General features: G+C 42.4%; 1 protein-coding gene across 1 annotated transcript in view; it reads right to left on the minus strand.

Moving 5' to 3' along the window:
• myo7aa (myosin VIIAa) overlaps positions 1-20,414 on the minus strand; it is a 210,465-nt gene that overhangs the window by 112,279 nt on the left and 77,772 nt on the right. Inside the window, exons 4-11 of the mRNA XM_085794753.1 lie at positions 10,369-10,553; positions 10,009-10,130; positions 6,765-6,907; positions 5,960-6,073; positions 4,847-4,915; positions 2,053-2,137; positions 1,540-1,616; positions 396-515 (exon numbers count right to left, since the gene is read on the minus strand). Of these exons, the coding sequence (XP_085650879.1) occupies positions 396-515; positions 1,540-1,616; positions 2,053-2,137; positions 4,847-4,915; positions 5,960-6,073; positions 6,765-6,907; positions 10,009-10,130; positions 10,369-10,553 (915 nt within the window). The remainder of the gene's footprint in view (positions 1-395; positions 516-1,539; positions 1,617-2,052; positions 2,138-4,846; positions 4,916-5,959; positions 6,074-6,764; positions 6,908-10,008; positions 10,131-10,368; positions 10,554-20,414) is intronic.

A 20,414-nucleotide genomic window follows, 5' to 3' on the forward strand; every position in this document is an offset into this window, starting at 1 on the left:
CTCCCTTGTTACTGCACGCACAGTGGAAAGGATGGTGTCTATCTGCTTGTCATGAAATGCCAAAAAATGTTGGCATATCCCTTTAAGTTAAAGTAAAAATACTGGTGTAAGTTATTTAGTTATTTCTTATGGGTGAGTTGGGGGGGGGGGCAGTAATGGCCAGGGATTGGCCTCACGTTCTCCGTGTATGTGTAGCAGTGCTTGTCTGTTCCTCTGAGCTCCTAGATGACCATGGATCTGTATGGGCTCCTATACATTTAACTTCTCACTAACTAACTAAAAAGTACAAGTACACAAAAAAACTACTCAATTACAGTAACAAGAGCAAATGTAACTGGTTACTTTCCACACCTGTGAAAGATATGAAAGACAGTTTTAATAATCAAGTACTGCACCTTAACGAAAGCGTCTCGCACATCCAGCGCTTGTTCCATGCTCAATGGGGTGGAGACAGTCTCTCCTCTGGTAATTAGAGTTCGGCTGGTCAGACAGTTCATCAGATCCTTACTGTCCACCTGAGCATACATATATACACACACAGAAACTCTTTTTTTTCTTACTTCTGCTGAACTCAGTTTTCTTTTTTAAAAACTACCATAATCAATACTTGAACTATCACAACATTTGTCACTTATCAAACACTTTTGATCTGCTAAAATGGCGCCACTTACGGCCACCTCTGTGATTTGATGTGCTTGTTTGTGTGTTTCCTTGTTTAGTTTAGTTTAGTTTATTTCGGTCAATACATGTCATTAAAAGAAAAGTAACAAACCAGAAAGAAAAAAGTAAATAAAGAAAAATAACATCAATCTGAATAAACAATAAGTAAACAGAAAAAGAAAATTTGGACCGAAAAGGCATAGGCTGAAGCATAGCTTATTACGCCTACCCTATTACAACTCTGGTTAATTAAAAAAATTAAATAAAAATTTTAATGTACAATTTGTTATTTATTAATAAAAGAAATGAGCAATCACAAAACAGTGAAAAGAGAGAAGCTGCTTGATTTGATTTCCCTTTCTTCTTCCTTTCCTTTCCCTTCCTTCCTCCTCTCCTTTCCCTTCTTCCTCCCCTACTTCCTTCCTCCTCAAAAAAAAGAGGAAAAAAAAGAAGACAATCAAACATACAGAAAACAGAACAAAAATAGCAGCAGCATAGCACGTGTCACCACTCATTACTCTAACTTATATAAATTAATCATCCTGTTTTTAAGTACTTTTTTAAATAAGATTATGGTATTGCATGTTTTTAAGTCATTCTCCAATTTGTTCCATAAATTAACAGCTGTTACCGTAGTGCATTGTAATTTGGTGTTGGTTCTGGTTTTTAACTTTCTAAATATACATACCCCTCTGAGATTGTAATAATAATAGTAATTGTTGTTAAACAGTGTGATATGTGTTGCTTCCCGTGCCTCATTCACAAGAGAGGTACTCCTGAACAAGAGTTTAATTGCCTTGGATTCAACTCCTGTTTTTATCCCACCAACTGCTGATATTATGGACATTTTGTGTGTGTGTGTGTGTGTGTGTGTGTCACCTCTAGCAGCGTAGCAGCAGTGGTGAGGTGAGGGCTACGGACAACCTCACAGGCATCTAGGTTGTCATAGGTTCGAGCTGCAGGGTCAAAGGTCACCAGCATGTGGACATGTGAGAGGATGAACATGAAAAAACAATGAAGAAACAATCTTGTATAAGCAAACAGTTTCTGGCACTACTTCATACCCCCCACCCCCCCACCCCCCCACCCCCATTTCCCAAAACAAAAATAAAGTTCCTTTGTTTACTTCTTTGGTTTGGCTTTGGAAGTCTACAAATAACAATGGCAGAACATTTATATGGTTTAGTTTGAAATAATGGTGATTTTCATTTTATTATATTACCAATTAATATCATTAATTAAAGCATCTAATGAGAATTACTATTGGAAATGCTGAGGTAGTAAATTAGAAATAGTTGGAAACCCACCAATCACAGCAATCTAGGGTTTTTTGTGTCTCAATACTCAGGAAATTAAAATGGCTGAACTGGTTCACTGAGATTTCTTTTTTACCTTCATAGCTGAGGTTTCCCATGTGTAAAATTGCAGCCAGCAGTTTAGAAATTTCCCAGTTCTCTTTGTCTGTGAACATTAGCACCTGTGGAAAAGAGCAAAGGGAATCTGTATGCTGTTTGGATTAGACCTTAAAGTCAGTCCCTCCAGGATTTCGCGGGCATTTTTTGTGATTGTTGTGGCCTAAAATGCCTGATTTCATGGCCACATTTTTTTTTTTTAAATGTAAGTGTTTTTGTTGCGATTAAATTGCGGGAGACAGCGAAAATTGCAAAAAAAAAGTTGCGGTTTTGTTCTCAATAATTAATAAAAAGAGGCTCAACTTTATGCAAATGAGCAGCGGCGTGACCGCGGTGACAGCCAGTTGCGGACTGGGATGAAAAACTGCAACGCAGCTCAAAGTCCCGCCCCTTTGGTTGTGACCAGAGGCGATTTTGTCCCTTTTGGTATGAACGCAGAGTTAGGAAGGGGGATGGGATCCTGGTGCCATCGGCTGCTTCGCTCCGTCCCTGCGGTGCCGTCCTGTATTCTCCCTCTGCGACTAGTGCTGCGGGGAACACTCAGGCGTTCAACCAGGACAGCTCACACACTCGATGCGTTCGACTCAGCTCAAATTTCTTGTACCGAGTTTCTTGCCGTTAGCCCAGCCACGCTGTTTGTCCGTGGACTCGCTTTCTTTGAACCACCGCTCTGTCCCGACTCGCACTCTCCGCCATGGAACTCGAGGAAAGCACCGATGATTGGTCAAATTGCGGAAAAGTTTCGGTGATTGGACAAAATTGCAAGATCGCACATAATTCATGCAGATTGGTTGAATTTGTGTTAAAGGGATATTCCGGCGTAAATTTAAGCCATGGTCCAACGCACCGCAACACAGAGTTAGACCCCCCCCTCGAGAGATGACGTCTGCTAACCGCTAGCTTCTCTAGTTGTAGCAACTTTAGCAATGACCGCACCATAACAAACAGCGCAGTATATGGATCCACTATCCACCGATCAAAAAGCCACTTATAGCCACAAATAATGCTCAGAACAGCACCAAACGTCATCAACAGTACAAACAGGGTCCCAGCCCATAATACGAGGCATCAAACATCTGTTAGCTTTGCCTGGTTTCTATTGAAAAGAGACGAAAACAACTCACCCACTCTGCTCCAGTTATACGCTATGCAGCAAATTTCAGTGTCCAGCACAGAGTCCGAGGCCGACTGGCAGCACAAACATCTGGTTTCAGTGGCCACCGACAGGCATTGACCAACACACCGACCACTTGATTCCCCCATATCCTATCTGTGATGTCTGCTTGTTACAGCCATGGTTACAGTACAGGTAGTCAGCTGGCGTGGAGGCGATTACTGAGTGAAGTAGAGTCCCGCGCTCAAGGATGAATGTGTGTGTATTACTCCATATAATGCAGTCAAAGTTCCTATGTATCTTGCCTATCAGTTTATAAAAGTTATTATCGAGTGTTCACAGGGAAATGAACGGAGAGAATTACGTAAACAAGCGCGAGATTAGACGCGACGTCACACGCGCGATCAGGACGCCGTTCGTTGCCCGGAAGAGACTGTCTGTAATTTAGTGAAGGAGACATCACGGACACGGCTGAGTTCATGGAGTTTGAGAACAACAACGACTGGTTTCATTTCAATGGGCGCCACTATCCGTTTGAGACCGAGTTTACTGAAGACAAGCTGAAGGAAATGGAGGAGTCAAGTGAAAGAGGGGCAGCTGCGGTGGAGACTATGTTCTGGAAATGGAGGCTAAAAGTGACAGAGGGAGAGAGCCTGTGGAGGATATGTGCTGGACCTGGGGGAATCAAGTGGTCAGTGTGGTGGTCACTGCCTGTCGGTGGCCGCTGAAACCAGATGTTTGTGCTGCCAGTCGGCCTCGGACGTGTGTTGTCAGTGCCTGGACGCTATGCTGGACGCGTAAAGTTGCTGCATAGCGTATAACTGGAGGAGAGTGGGTGAGTTGTTTTCGTCTCTTTTCAATAGAAACCAGGCAAAGCTAACAGATGTTTGATGCCTCGTGCAGAGGAGATGGATGAATAAAAGAAAAATGGCATAAAAGGGCTCTCACACCATCCCAACAAATAATAAGTACACTGGACTTTTGCTCTCTGTCGATTGGACCACTTTGTGACTTTGTGACATGCCAGGCTACAAGATGAGACTGTTGTTCACTCATGACGGACAAATATGGACACATGTGCAGACACACACGTAATCTGTATGTACTGTCTAGAGCTAGACTTCAGCTCTGTATACTACCTACTGCTGTAACACGTTATGTCAAAATGTCATAAGTAAAAGAAAATGTTATGTCAAAATGTAAAAAGCAAAAGAAATGAAAAGATTATGATGATGATTTTATTCTGTGGGTAATGGGGGCGGGACTAGATAAGCTTTTGTTTCTCCCGCTTTCCCTTTCGGCCATGTGTATTGTATTATTTGAACTAACATGAAGTGTGATGATGATGATATAATTGACATGCCCGAAATAAACAAATAAATAAATTATGGGCTGGGACCCTGTTTGTACTGTTGATGATGTTTGGTGCTGTTCTGAGCATTATTTGTGGCTATAAGTGGCTTTTTGATCGGTTGCCAGTGGATCCATATGCTGCACTGTTTGTTATGGTGCGGTCATTGCTAAAGTTGCTACAACTAGAGAAGCTACATCGCAAATTCCTGAGGGGACTGTACAGTGTCTTTAAAATACAGGATCATAAAGTAACAGATTTCTAACTCTTTGCTGTCGTACATTATCAGTGTGTGATCTTTATCAGTACCTTCATTGCAGAGCGAATGTTGGAGTACTCTTTCATATCATCTCGTCCATCACACAATGTACAGTTTCCCTGCAGGGAAGGAACAAACCCTTTTGGTCATCAAATATAAAAATGTAATTCATTTGTCCATTTATATTTCATTTAATGTTACTGTAGATGGAAAATACAAGTGCTTGAAGTGGACTACAACATGCTAAGTACAATAACTGACATTCACTGCTGATTAAGATGTGAGAACATTGACAACAATGATCAGCTGGAAGGACTTGCAGGAGATGGAGGCAAGCAGAAACAGTCCTCAGTCCCTGCTCAGACCAATCCATGATGGTTCCCATCTGTATAATAGACCAACTTCGGAACGTTGCAACTCAGAAATGTAATAATGGCTTATAATGTGAAGATTTTCTTTTTAACTGCTTCTGTAATGCAGTAGTTCTGTCTGTCTCCGCATTGCAGCAGCAGCGTCAAATGGGAGCAGATTTCTTTTTTTTTTACAGACGTCAAATGGTTATTGTAATTGTAATTTTAACTTCTTTATATTTTACCCAACCTCCCACCTTCTCACCAAACATACTAGACTTTTAAATGTAATTGTAAATTCAACTCTTTTTGTATTTCAAGTACCTGAGACACTCAACCTCTCACTTCCTCATCAATACTCAAACCCTTTTGTATTTTCGTGTTGATTAGACCTCTTAATCACCCTCCAGGATGTCAGTACCGATGATATACTCAAACCCTTTTGTATTTTTAATTGCGTTGATTAGAGCCCTTAATCACACTCTAGGATGTCGGTGCCGATACCTGTGAAAGGTGAAAAGACATCCTGAGTAGGGGGCTGACCCCACAGAAAACAAAAGATGTAAACACACCCCAAGGGGTGGGCTTTTCCTCTAGTATAAATGTTCAGATTTCCTGATGATCAGGGTCTTTCTTCATTTTGAACCGCTCGCATGTTGATTGACCTTTTCTTTGCAAGGAAAATAAAACTCTGTCAGCCGGCAAGAAGTCTTTATTTCATTCTTCACCAAAGCAGAAAAATTTCCACGACATTATTCATATCAATCAAACATACACCAAGAGGGGTATGTTTGAAAGTGAAACAAAACTCACTATGGTCAGGTAGGTGTAGTCTGTAGCCTTGCTAAGCCCCAGTTTCTTCTTCTCATTTGCAGTCATCCCCTTAAGCATGCAGTAGAAGATGTGGTAGTTCCTCTCATCATAGGCCTACAGAGAAGGAAAAAAACCTAATGAACCATGAACAACCTAAAAACCCCCAAGAACAATTCAAATGCATCAGACAAACACGGACCACCTTGTCAGCTCTTTAATAAATATGCAGTATGCCTGTGTGTTTTCCTCTCTTTAAGTATGAAGAGCTGATTTTTATTATAGAGGCCAGGCAGCCAAAGCTGCTGGGTCACTATTGTTTTTGCCAGTTGTAATAACTTTGTACTCATATAACACTGTTAATATATCCATAACAGATACGGAACATGGAGGCCTATTTGTACACCTCTGCACTTCTTTATTGCAGTTCTCAGACTACGCGAAACCAGTAAACATCTGGGTATTGCTGTATTACCAAATGGCCACTAGATGGCGGTGGTTAAACATAAACTGTATAACATATAGCAGCTAAGCAGTTATAGTATCAATATACTACATCAGTCTTCTTCTTTTTCTTCTACTTATTATTCCTAGAAGTCCTACTTCCCATGCATGAAAAATCATTGACCTTTGCCAAAAGGTCTAGTCCCACGTCAGATGGAAACACATGAAAGTAGTCCTGATGGGCAGGGGCATCAACCGTACATGGCACAGATTTGCAAGTTTCACCATGTGGCCCCGACACTCCAGAAACTTTTATGTGTGTGCAAATTTCTTTGGATAGTTGTTTGTGCATTTTGTGCCGTACCTGTCGACAGACTCTAGATTTCTCCAGTAAGTATTGCTCTATCTTGGCTCCCTCTATGGCTCCTCTCTTGTTGAAATGGATATCGATGTATTTCCCAAAACGAGATGAGTTGTCATTACGAATCGTTTTGGCGTTGCCAAAGGCTGGAAGAGAAACAGCAGAAAACTGGGATAATGATGACATGTGATTGTGAATGCATGGCTTAGTGTACATGAGTCCAGCTGTATCTGTGTCCTTGATATCTGAGTATTTTAATTAGGTTTCACATGTGAAGAAACCCCTATGTACGAATACCAGAAGAAGAGAAAAAACAAATTGATGGAGGCAGATTTGAGTTTCAATTCTTGCTTGAGGACTTTATTGATGTCCTCCTTTATTGTGTCAATGCATTTACTGTATGCTTTCTTTGAATTTCTAGAGGAAGAACAAAAGAGTTTCAGAGACATTCATGTAGTGTGGTGTGACATTGCAGGATTGTTTTTTAATTAGGTGATGCATTGGCATGGTGCTGGAATAGAGGCCGGCATTGCATCAATGCTCAGATACAGACTGTATAACTGCTGCATAAAAGCTGTTCTCAACAAAGGTTTAGATAAATAAATACAGAAATAAGTAATTATATGGCTAAAAAATACAAAATAATTAATTGGTAATGCAATGCTATTTTTGCTTATATTTATTTAGCTAATCATTTATGCATTTCCCTTCTGTATTACCTCATGTGCCACACCTGTGTCTTGTTTTCTTGTGTATTAAACCTCAGTGTTCGTTTGTGTTATGCCCCATAGCTGTGTTTTCCCTGTGTGTACCCGTGGTACCTCCATAATTTTAATTCATCTTTTTTATTCCATAGTACCTGTTTTTTCTTTTCCCCCAAGGCTGTATTTTAGGTCCAGTTTAAATCTAAAACTTGACATTTCCTTTTTTTTCATTTATTTCTGTATTTCCACATGTCTGCCTTTATTTATTTATCTACCTACTGTTGTGTATGGGGCAGTAGGCTTTTACAGTTTGTAATACTGTTTCTTCTAAGGCCCTTTCACACCGCGGACGTAACGAATAAACGACACGAAATTGCGAAATATTCGCGGCCAAATATTTCGCATCAAAACCATTCACACCGGCGGCGACGCGAATATGCGACAGATGTGACGATTAGATTCCAAAGTTTCGCTTTGCGACGGGTGGTTCTTCGCCTCCACGTCATTTCTTTAATCTGTTAATTATCCCTCATGTATTCGCTACGTTATGCCGCTGTCGTCTTGTTACCAACTTTACTCAACACAGCAGCAGCTCACTGTCTGATCACTGATCAATATCTGATATGAACACACTATTGCTATTTCTCCTCCTCCTCTCCTCTTTCCACTTACCCCCCCTCCTCCTCCTCTTCCTCTCCTTCTCCTCCTCTTCCTCTCCTCTTCCTCTCCTCCTCTTCCTCTCCTCATCCTCCTCCTCCTCCTCCTCTCTTCTCCTCCTCTTCCTCTCCTCCTCCTCCTCTCTTCTCCTCCTCTTCCTCTCCTCCTCCTCTCTTCTCCTCCTCTTCCTCTCCTCCTCCTCCTCTCTTCTCCTCATCTTCCTCTCTCCTCCGAGACACAGGTTATTTATTGTTTACATTAGCGGCCAAGCACGTGTCCATGCGCCCGCATGTCCGTGTGTGTGTGTGTGTGTGCGCGTGTGCATGTGCGTGTGTCTGTGTGTGTGTGTGTACGTGCCCAGAGAGACGGCAGGTGGAGGCTGACTGGCAGAGATCAGAGCAAAGACGGTGAACAACTTATTTTTCCTGTGAGAGACTGTGGCGGCCCGAGACTGTGCGGCCACCGTCTGTTATGGGAAACAGCTGTCTGTGTTCTGACGTGGGGGCTGTGACGTACCTCCTTTTCACGGCACATGATTGGTTGATGCGTTTATTCGCCGGGCGAAAGCTCGGAAAAATCGACCGCACGACGAAAAAAAATTATGTCGCATTTTCGCCGCGACACATTCGCGGTAGGTGTGAAAGGACCCGTGATGAAAACCGGGGTTCGAAAAAAAATATTAATGCGCGAATTATTCGCGCGAAAAATACGTCTCCGGTGTGAAAGGGCCTTAAGTCTGATTTTAAACGACAATTCCGGGCAAATTCAACTCGGTATTTTCCTAACATTTAAGGAAGAAATCTGAAGATTTTCAGTTTAATTGCTCCTGTTTTGCGGTAGTTGTGTCTGTCCCCGTATCGCCACGGCAGCAATGAATGGGAGCGGATGGAAGTTCCGCTGCTTAGCCATATTTTTTTCCCACAGACAGCGTCGGATGGCTACTCAAATATGCACCGAGAAGTTTGTTTACTTCAAGCAAGGCAAGTTCACCTGGTAGAGCAGCTCCCTCGGTAAGCAGAACCATCCTCTAGCATAGGTTTGAATCTCAACATAGGTAGTACCAGTTAGTCAATATGTTTTCTTTTCTCATCATCATTATGATCACTGCTAGCTATATATATATATATATATATATATATATATATATATATATATATATATATATATATATATATATATAGTTTTTATGCCTTTTTTTTGAGCACCTGCCCCTCCAAAGGTCTCTGCACGGGCCTGGACCATTCAGGTATAGCTTATTTTGCGCACACAAACCCATTACTTTCAATGTAGACGCGCATCATGGGCGCTCACAACGCCGTAGCAGTGTGCATTCAGTACAACGCGCTTTTTTCTCTCATGCACGTCTATGGCGTACAGACCTGCCTCTCCCGCCAGTGTTGTGTCAGATCCCGGTTCCCCCTCGGACCGTGTCTCTCCTACTGTTTCCTATGGAGCCCCATTTAAAAGGAGAAAGAAGCCCGTATGTGGAAAGATGTTGCCTCCGAGATGTAGAATGTTATAGAAGAGAAACACGCATTTCAGGACCACTGACTTGTATCATCAGAAGAGAAATATCCTGTGATTTTCAGTCCCCTTTCACATTTAATAGGGGGGGGGGGGCAATACTTGACAGTAATATTCTCAGCTCTGACCAGTTTCCCATCTGCTTTGCTGTATCTGTGGTTTGCTTTTATTTGAACACTCCATTAAAAAACCTGCCATCATTGACTTTTCTGCTTTGGGGCTGAGTATTCTCAGAATGTAATAATATTTTTTGAGATTGTGGTAGTATCGAAATACAGCTCACAAATTTATGGACACATTAGTATGACGCAAACTTAACCACACAGACTGCTTCATCAGTGTGTGTGTGTGTGTGTCCCTACCTTCTAGAATAGGGTTGGCTTCCAGGACCTGCTGTTCTATCCAGGAGTGTTGACCACTGATGGCAGCCAGGAACTGAAGTATCAGTTTGGTGCTCTCTGTCTTCCCTGCTCCAGACTCACCACTATTAAGAGTCACATACACACAGTTTTTGAGAAATCAGTTTTGCAGGTTCCTGATCATAAGCATCCAACACAAGATGGTGCTGGGAGAAAAGTTAAGAGATCATACCCTTTCATAAATGAATGAATGTCTGCACCAAAAGCACAATAATCCATCCAATACTTGTTGAGTTTAACTCTGTGCCAAAGTTTTGGAAGATATTTTTAACACATTTACTTGCAGCCTGAAATCTTTCTTACCTAATGATACAGCACTGGTCGCGGTTGTTCCTTTGCATGTTGAAGTAACAGTTGTCGGCAATTGCAAAAATGTGTGGCGGCATTTCCCCAATTTTCTTGTTGGTGTAGAGGCGGATCTGGTCAGCTGTGTAGATAGGCAGCAGCTGATAAGGGTTGACCGCCACCAGGATGGAGCCAGTATAAGTCTGAATACAGAGGAAGACAACAAACTGATGAATATATTTTTGAACAAAAAGTGTTAGTATAGCATTTTCATGCTGAAGATCTGCAAGACTTGTTGAATAATAGGGGTGGAAGAAAAAAAAAGTTACTAATACCAGAGATGTTCACAAGTCTTTTTTTGCAAGTCCAAGTCAAATCTCAAGTCTTTGAGGGGTGAGACTTCATCAAGTCTCAAGTCTTTGGTCACGAGTCCAAGTCAAGTCTCAAGTCTCTAAAAAATAAAAGTCTCCGGTCTCTTCTGGTTGTAATGACCCTTCTATCATCTGCTGCTATCCGGTCTATCTGGTCTACAGCTATAAGAGATTCAAAGCATTTACTGTAGGTTATTATCACTCCTTTATCTATACAGTATTGATTAGTTGTTTATTATAAAACGGAAAGGTGAAATCCGGCAATCTGATTGGTTGTTAGTCGTGGTATATTGAGCATATACCACGGCTACTATTCTAAAACCTTATCACAGCATAGGCTATCACTCCGCCTCAGGCACGTATGACTGGTATGAATGGAAGTTGTTGTCATGTATCCATGACAACGGACTGTCGCAGTCCGTAGCAAAAGACAGCTGATGTTTTTACGATGTTAAAAAAATGGACCAAAGTAGTTGAATTCACATGTTTAAGGTGAACTTTGGTAGAGGGGACTGAGCAGTGACTTTCACCTGAAAAAAGCGGAGGAAAAGACGAGATGCAGAGCTAACTTGGAGCTAACGTCTGGAGAGGTGGGAATATTTTTTTCACAGTGAGGCTATTTTATTGGATAATATGTATTTCGGGTTGAATAAAACTACATGAAATTGATTGCGTATTCCTCTTTCATATTGCCTTTATTGGTAACCGTTTTATAAAAGCAATATATCACTCCAGTCTGTGGTATATGCTCGCGTCGGGCCGAACAACGCCCCTTAGCCGTGGTATAATGAGCATATACCACGCCCTGTCGTGATATATTGCTTAATTATATGATCACTTTAAACAGGATATTGCAATGCAATATGAAGAAAACACACAATAAAAGCTTTCCTTTAAAGGAAACTGTATTCTGAGTCAAGAAAGAATCAAGGCTGCTCTGCCCCTCTGCACTGGCCTTTTCTCTTTTTTTTGCTTTGTTGAATTCAGAAAACCCAGATGAACAACATGGAAAATGATTTAGGCTGTTAATTATAGGTCATTGGATCTGGGTGGTAGGCTATAGCTCACATCTTTATGTGCAGCAAAACCTTTCTGGAACCGCATGTTTCTGAGAGAAGAACTGGTTGTTATTATTTTTTTAATTAGCTCCGTCAACTCATGGGGGCGTGTCGACACGTCCAGACTTCCATACGGGCCTTCAGTCATATTTCACAGCAAAAACATAAATAAACAGGAGGATTTAGCCTACAGTAGCCTGATATGTGCCAGTTATGCAGCAGCTAGTCCCTGTGAAGGAAGGTCTGACAACAAACGGACGTTGTGCCTCACATGTAGGCTACGGACGGTGCCGCTATTAGTTACCGGCCATGTGGCGCTGCTCCACTGTAGTGGTGTGTTAATGGCAAAAAAAAAAAAAAAAAGATTGTCGGTCGTCCTGTCAGGATGGTGGCACAAGCCAAAAAAATAATGATTGTTCACGGGTCTCAAAACACGAGTCCGAGTAGAGTCTGAACTAGTCTTTTGGGTACGAGTCCAAGTCAAGTCTGAAGTCTCTGTGGGTGCGACTTAACCCCTTGGTCACACTGCACGCGGAAGCTGCGCGCGCGCACTGCGCGCGGCTTCTCGGGCGCTTGGGTGGTCGCACTGAGAGCTTCCCCTCCTCTCTCCGCGCCAGTCAGACAACGACTGCAGTCGCCCATACTTGTATTCACTCGGTTTTCCACACACACGTCATTTTAAACGTGTTTGTGTGTGTCTCGTGTGCAGACACAACTGACAAATACTTAGGCTATAGACGGACAAGCAACAACTTAATTAATCATCATTTTATTTTGAAAATTGACCGGATTCTCTCGCCTTTTCTGTGCCTGACTTCCTGTCTGATACGATCTGGTCTATCCAGCTTGACAGACGGCGCTCTCGGCGCTCGCGGCTCGCGTGAAAAATAGAAATGAACCGATCTGAAGTGCTGCAGGCGCACGGACTGCACTCCAGAGCGCGAGATGTGCGACCAGGCAGACCGGTTAACATGTGCGCCTATCTGAAACTGCCTCCGCTCCAGGGCTCTGCGCTTCGGTTCCGCATCCAGTGCGACCAGGCTGTAAGTGCGACTCGAGTTCGAGGGGCGCATGACGTCTGTCCGACTACCCATTTCTCCGACCATAAATTTCTTTTTTTTTTTTTGATTCAACTTTTATTGAGTTTTTAATTTTTTTACAAGACCAAACTAACAACCAGAAAAGAAAAATAAATAAATAATAAAGCAAAATTAAGATACACAATCTTATTATGACACTAAAACATAAAAGTAAAAACAAAAAATAAAATAAGTACATAAGAAGTCCAAAACATTTAGATTAGTCAATGCTCAATATATTCACCAGTCCAGTTACCAAGAGACAACCACCACACATTACAAGTCTATTCATAGTCCCATGTAAAATTCACTGCCTACAGGTAGTCTTCCAATAAACAGATCCCTGTATCACACCCAGTCCACCTCCACCTTCATTTCCATGCAAGCCCCCCAAAACAATGTATAATGATCCGTGTACACAGATATATTTTAGCTACCCTGCAAGGAGTATAGTCTCAAAAACATTCCCCATTTCTCATTATATTTATCAATATCATTTGTTATACTATAGGATATCCTTTCAAAGGCAGCTACTTTGCCTAACTCTGTGAGCCATTCTTGAAACACCGCCCCCTCTGCATCTTTCCACTTTCTCATTATCATCTGTTTACCAATCATAATACTTGTCTGGATCCAGTTGGTTAAAGGTTTTACAATATGGGCCATAGGTTTAGGGTTACCTAATATGTAAAGACTGGGGCAGAACTCAAAATCTACTCTTATGACCTCTGTGATAATCTCATGAACCCTTTTCCAAAATGTCTGAATCTTTGGGCATGCCCATAGAGCATGTGTTAGGGTACCCAACTCGTTTACACATCTCCAACAGTCCGGTGTTTCTTTCAACCCTAGCCTGCATAACCTACTTGGGTACCAATAGAATCGATGAAGGATTTTAAATTGAATTAACCTTATTTTGATATCCCTAGAGACTTGTTTAGTGATTCCAACAATTGTATCCCAATCATTTTCTGTAAATGTTATGTTCAGATCCCTTTCCCATAAGGTTTTCAGAGCTGTATTGGATGGATAACCAGAGACACTCATAAGCATAGAATAATAATGGGAGGCCCCATGCCTACTCCCTGCAACCCGTAAAATCTCCTTAATGAGGTCCATGCTCTGGGGTGGTGTGTGTGTAGAGCCAAAAGTGGTGACAAGGAGATGTCTCAGCTGAAGATATCTCCAAAATTGATTTCTGGCTAGCTTAAATTGTTCAACCAGATTGTCAAATGATTTAAGGACACCATCTTTATACAGATCACCCAGAGTATTTACCCCCTTGATCACCCACTCCTTCCATATAGGAGATGATTTACCAATAAGGAGTTTTGGATTGTCCCATAGACCAGAAGATAGACTTAAAAAGGGGTTAATCTTAAATATACGAGACACCTTTCTCCATAGTCCCTGTAAATGAGAGATAATAGGATGGGATCGAGCATTTGGCGGCATTCTGGCCGACAAGAACAGCAATGGAGGTATTGAAATACACAGTGACCGCTCTATTGCATACCAAGGTGGCGCTCTCTCTGGGGGTAACGCCCAATGTGCCAACTGCTTCAGATTGAATGCATAATAATAAAACAAAAGATTTGGCATTCCCAGGCCACCCTTCATTACAGGCTTCTGCAATTTACGCAGATGTATTCTTGCCCTTTTACCGTTCCAAAAAAAACTTGTTACACAGAGCATCAAATTGTTTGAAGTATTTTACAGGGATATTCAGTGGGAGAGACTGAAGTAGATAATTAACTCTAGCAGAACAGTTCATCTTTATAATATTGACTTTTCCCCATAACGAGAGATAAAGTGGCGACCACCTTTCCAAATCTGTGTTAATTTTGTCTAAGAGAGGTTCAAAATTACATTGCACTATTTTGTCTAATTGCCTAGGAAATAATATTCCTAAATATTTTATTCCCTTAGTGGGCCACTGAAATGATCCGGCTTGAAATAATGTTTTTGGACAATACGTTGTCAAAGGAAGAGCCTCAGACTTAGTCCAATTGACTCTATAGCCTGAAAAACTAGAAAAAGATCTTATAACTTTAAGCAACGCGGGAATAGATTTGCCTGGGTCCGTGATGAATATTAAAATGTCATCAGCATATAGCATAAGCTTGTGTGTGGTCCCCGCAATAGGGACTCCAGGGATATTAGGGTCTTTCCGAATCGCTGCAGCCAAAGGCTCTAATGCTAAACAAAACAGTAATGGTGAGAGAGGTGAACCTTGTCGGGTTCCGCGACCTAGCTTGAAATACGAAGAAATTATGTCATTAGTCTGTACAGCTGCTTGAGGCTCATTATATAACAGTTTCACCCACTTTAGAAATGTCTTCCCAAAACCATAAATCTCCAGCACTTGAAAAAGGTATTGCCACTCTACGCAATCAAATGCTTTTTCAGCATCGAGTGAGATGGCTGCAGTAGGTGCATTGTTGTTCCTAACCATCCACATAACATTAATCAGACGTCGAATATTATCCGAAGCAAATCTATTACATATAAACCCAACCTGATCTGTGTGTATTAGCGTAGTTATAACAGTGTTGAGACGATTTGCAAGGATTTTGGAAAGTATTTTAGTGTCTATTGGTATCAAAGAAATTGGACGATAGTTTTTACAGTCGGTGGGCTCTTTGCCTTTCTTTAAAATCAAAGATATTAGAGCCTGAGACAAAGTGGGGGGTAATACTCCTCTTTCAAAAGCTTCATTATACATTTGTAACAAAAGTGGAGTGAGCTCATCCATAAAACATTTATAAAATTCTGCGGTCAGACCGTCAGGTCCGGGTGATTTACCAGCACGCAGCTTTCGGATAACTTCCTTTCCATCCAGCATCTCGCGGTGTTCTATATTCAAAGCTGGGAGGTCTAACCCTGCTAAAAATGAAAGAATATCTTCCTTTCGGCAAGAGGACGTGGAGGTGTACAGTTCCACGTAAAAATTTCTAAAGGCCTCATTTATGTCTGATGATTTTGTCACAAGACCCCCACTTTGAGACTGGACAGCAGATATCGTTGCCATGGACTCCTGTTGCTTAATATATCGTGCCAAGAGTTTCCCAGCTTTGTCCCCGGACTCAAAATACCTTTGTCTTACCCTAAAGAGTCCAAACTCCACCTTCTGTGATATTATCCGATTGTATTCATATCTAAGCTGTGTGACTGTTTTTAAATTATGTGGGGAATAGTTTTGCTTTAATTTGTCTTCTGCCTCTCTCACTTTTTTCTCCAAGTCTGCAAGTTTCCTTGTGTTTTGTTTTTTCCTGTGTGATGAAAATTGAATAACATGACCCCTTACAAAGGCTTTCAAGGCCTCCCAAACTGTGCCTACTGATGAGACTGAGGCAATATTTGCTTAGATAAATAACTCTATTTATGTTTTCAGCATAGCCTTAAAGGCATCATCTTGCAAGAGGGAGGAGTTGAATCTCCATCTTGGGGATTTCATCATATCATTAATAGGGACCAGGTCAAGCGTTACTATTGCATGATCTGATATTAGTATGTTGCCAATTACACATGACATTATAGATGGAAGTATTTCTTTTGAAATAAAAAAATAATCGATTCTGGTGAATACACCATGAACCGCTGAAAAAAAGGTATAATCCCTCCCAGTGGGATTAAGCAGACGCCACACATCTACAAGGCCTAAGGCTGAGCACAGTTTCTTAATTGTGAGAAGTGACTTTGGGGGTCTAGTCTTACTAGGGACACTTCTGTCTAAAATTGCATCCATAACAATATTCATGTCCCCAGCCCAGATAATTGGATAACTTCCCATGTCAGTCAATTTACATTCAAAGTTAGCAAAAAACAAAGGGTCATCAGCATTAGGGGCATAAGAATTAGCCAGAATTAATTTTCTCCCTTGAACTTCAGCTAAAATAATAAGACACCGCCCCTCCTCATCCTTCACCTCTTTTATGCATTTAAACTGTAAATGCTTATTCACTAAAGTGATAACACCTCTGCTTCGGCTCGTTCCAGGACTACAGAAAACATATCCCACCCATCCTCTCCGTAATTTTTTTGAGTCTTTCACAGACATATGGCATTCTTGCAAAAAAACTACATCATACCTGGTTGTTTTCAAACTGAAAAGGACCTTATTCCTCTTGGTGGGGTTTCCCAAACCATTGACATTCCAGGTGGCTAGGCACAAATTATTATTATGAGTAGACACTAGCTGCGTTTCCATTACAGATTTTCGCAAAATAAAAGCGATATTTCTGAAACTTCGAAAAAGTGCAATTGCTATTTGCGGGTGTTTCCATTGAAAGGTATTTTGCGAATGAGCCGTAATGCGTCTTGCGTTTCTATGGTGACGGCACAGCGATCTCAGCTGCCGACAGCTGTTGCTGTTATTGTTTTTAACAAAGACAAAAATAGCGCTTGATTGCTGAAAGGCAAAGCCCGTGTGGCGCTGCAGCGGCCACAAATAAGGGCGCACTCACACAGGTCAGTTGTACCGTGCTGAAGCTCTAATGCCCCCTCCCCTGTCCCCCGCTGGCCCGCACTCACACCACCTCCAACCCAAGCTGATCAAGCACGGTTGCCTCCGTTGATATAGAGGGACTATTTGTTTACCAACACGGCGGGTGTGCGCTTTAACCTGACTGCAGAAAGAACGGAGCCTTTTAAACACCAGCGGGGATGAGGCGCTGACAACAATATAGGTGGTGGTGTGTGTCCACACACCCGTACTGGTTTATGTGACTTAAGGTGACATTTCGGCGCAGGAGGGAGTGGGAGCGTGGATGCGAGCCAGTCTCCTTCAACCATGCACGGAAAAGGGGAATGATAGGAAAGGTTTTTCTAATTTATTGAGAAACAATGCCCAGGTCAGCAATGCATTACAATAAACATGTGGTTCATTTGTCCCCTCAAGTTACATAAACCAACACAGCGTGGACGGTGGACACACACAACTCTGGTGACGCCGGTGACGTGTAGAAAAGCGAAAAAAGTGTTTCCATTACACTTTTGCGATACACGTTTGTATCGATACGTCTCAAAAACCACCTCATGAGAGCGCAAAAACTTTTTTGCGATATTTGAGAGTTTTTTCGAAATGTAGGTGTTTCCATTATCAGTTTTTAATTTCGATATTTAGGTTTTGCGCATTTCAAGGGGTAATGGAAACGCACCTACTGTTATATTGCACAGAAATGTAACTGTGGTAGTGAGCAGGTTCCATGTCTTGTTTTCAGGATTGAGACTGTCTTGGACATACAAAAAAGAAAAGCAAAACCCAGACAAAAATAATAATAATGGCAATAATCACACATGAAACTGAGGTGCATAACCATTAACAAACGGCGCAAACCCTGAACACTGCGCACTGTGAATCTTAATAGTCCGTAACTGTCAGTAAAGTTGCTGACAAAACTAAGTCGAACCATAGCAACCTACCAAAAGAAATGTCACTGACAGATGTAGGCACCTTGAGTATGAACTGAACAGATACCCATTATACAGACGGTACCATCTGGTGAGTGCATAAATGTGCACTAGACTAAATGTGAACAAAAAATACTACCAAGTCCTTTTCAACTCTCAACAGAATGTGCAGACTAAAGGGGAGATCAATGATCAATTGGTCATTTAGCTCACGTTACCCCATGAATGGAGAAGGAAAAGGAGAAAACGGGAACATCGATTCCCACAGAGACGAAGTGGGAAGGTGCCGGATTACTCCGTGTCCCCAGCCAACTGGGATAGTTCACTTCTAATGAAGTTCATAGCTGCCTTGGGATTGTCGAAGCGGCGGGATCCCTCTTTTGTGTCGACGCGGAGCGTGGCTGGATACTGCAGGGAAAACTTCACTCCACGCTGATGCAGGACTCTCTTGCACTCTCTGAACGCGTCTCGCTTGGCCACAGTGCCCCTGGAGAAGTCTGGAAAAATCATGACTCGCTTCCCATTCCACCGAAGTTCTCCTTTCCCCTGGGACGCACGCAGGATGCTGTCTCTGTCCCCCGACCGTATAAACCTCGCAATCAGTGTCCGGCCGCTGCGCCTGTCTTCCGTAGCTCGGGGGCCGAGTCTGTGGGCTCGCTCAATAAACCATCCCTTCTCGGGTGGGGGTATTTCCAGTATTTCGGGTAAAACCTTCTCCAAAAACATGATCGGGTTACTTGACTCACTGCCCTCAGGAAAGCCAACGAAGCGCAAATTATTTCGTCTGCTCCGATCCTCCATGTCATCAAGCCTCTCAGAGAGAGCCGCCACTTCGGCTTTGGTAGCTGGGGGGTTCGCCTTCAGCTGGTTGTCGGACTCCTCCAGAAAGCCGAGTCTCCCCTCCACCTCACTGATCCGTGTCACCAGAGTTGTTAGCTTCACCTCCATCGATGAAGTGGCTTTGCGTATTTCCCCCAGGCTCTGCAGCTCTCCGGATATTTGTTTCAGGATGGAGAAAATCTTTGAAATATCCTCCGCGACTTTACCTGGTGCAAGGTCACCGTCTTCTTCCTGGCGCGCTGCTGAATTAGCATTGCTGCTAACACGGGCGGCTGGCATAGCGTTACCAGTGTTTTTAGGATTCGGTCGCCCGGAGCTTTTGGGCTTGTTCGACATTGTTTCCCAAGCGCTTTATCTAAAGTCTGGGTGGGTTCTAGTAAGTAGATGCCTACTATTTATATATCGACGGATAAATGTATAAGCTGCCACGGCGGAGCTCCTCAGCTAAGCAGCTGTGTAGTGTGAGGAAGGACGGAGGCACTGGTGTTGCATTCAGGTGCAGTCAGGCACCTGAATGACGCCGTCGGCAAACCAACCGGATGTGATTTTACTCGACATCAGACAAGTCGACTCAGTAAAGTATTTGGGCGTGCATATAGATAGTGATCTCACCTGGCACACACATGTGGCAGGTGTGTGTGCCAGAGTCCATCAGCGCTTTCACTTTCTCAGGCGACTCCGCCTGTTCGGCGTTAGCTCTAACATCATGAACATCTTCTATTGCGCTGCCATCGAGTCCATCCTGAGATACGGCATTACGTCCTGGTTCGGTAATCTCACAGTAAAAGCCAAATCTCAAATACTCAATCTGGTCAAGACGGCTAGCAAAATCTTGGGTTCCCCTGTCCCACGCACACCTCAAGATCTGTTTGAACAGAACTCTATTCTAGCAGATCCTACGCACGCACTCCTCCCTGAATATGAGCTCCTAAATTCAGGTAGAAGATACCGAGTTCCCCTGTGCAGGCAAAATCGCCTCAAAAACTTGTTCGTCCTTCTGTCCATTAAATTTATGAATGAGCAGCTTGTGTGATGATATGTATGAATGTTTGCGTGTTGTTTGCAGGCACAATCGCCTCAAAAACTCGTTCATCCCTCTGTCCATTAAATTTATGAATGAGCAGCTTGTGTGATGATATGTATGAATGTTTGCGTGTCCATACATCTGCCACTAGTACTTTCTGAGGCATATTGTACTTTAATGAATTTACTGAATGTTTTTAGTACTTCCCTGCTGCTTTTCTCTTGTACTGTTTTTGTCTTTGTTGTGAAGCAGCACTGCTCTCTGTCCGAGAGAAATTTCT

Source organism: Trachurus japonicus, chromosome 13 (genome assembly GCF_045865225.1).
Source record: "Trachurus japonicus isolate A0001 chromosome 13, Traja_1.0".
Lineage (NCBI taxonomy): Eukaryota > Metazoa > Chordata > Actinopteri > Carangiformes > Carangidae > Trachurus > Trachurus japonicus.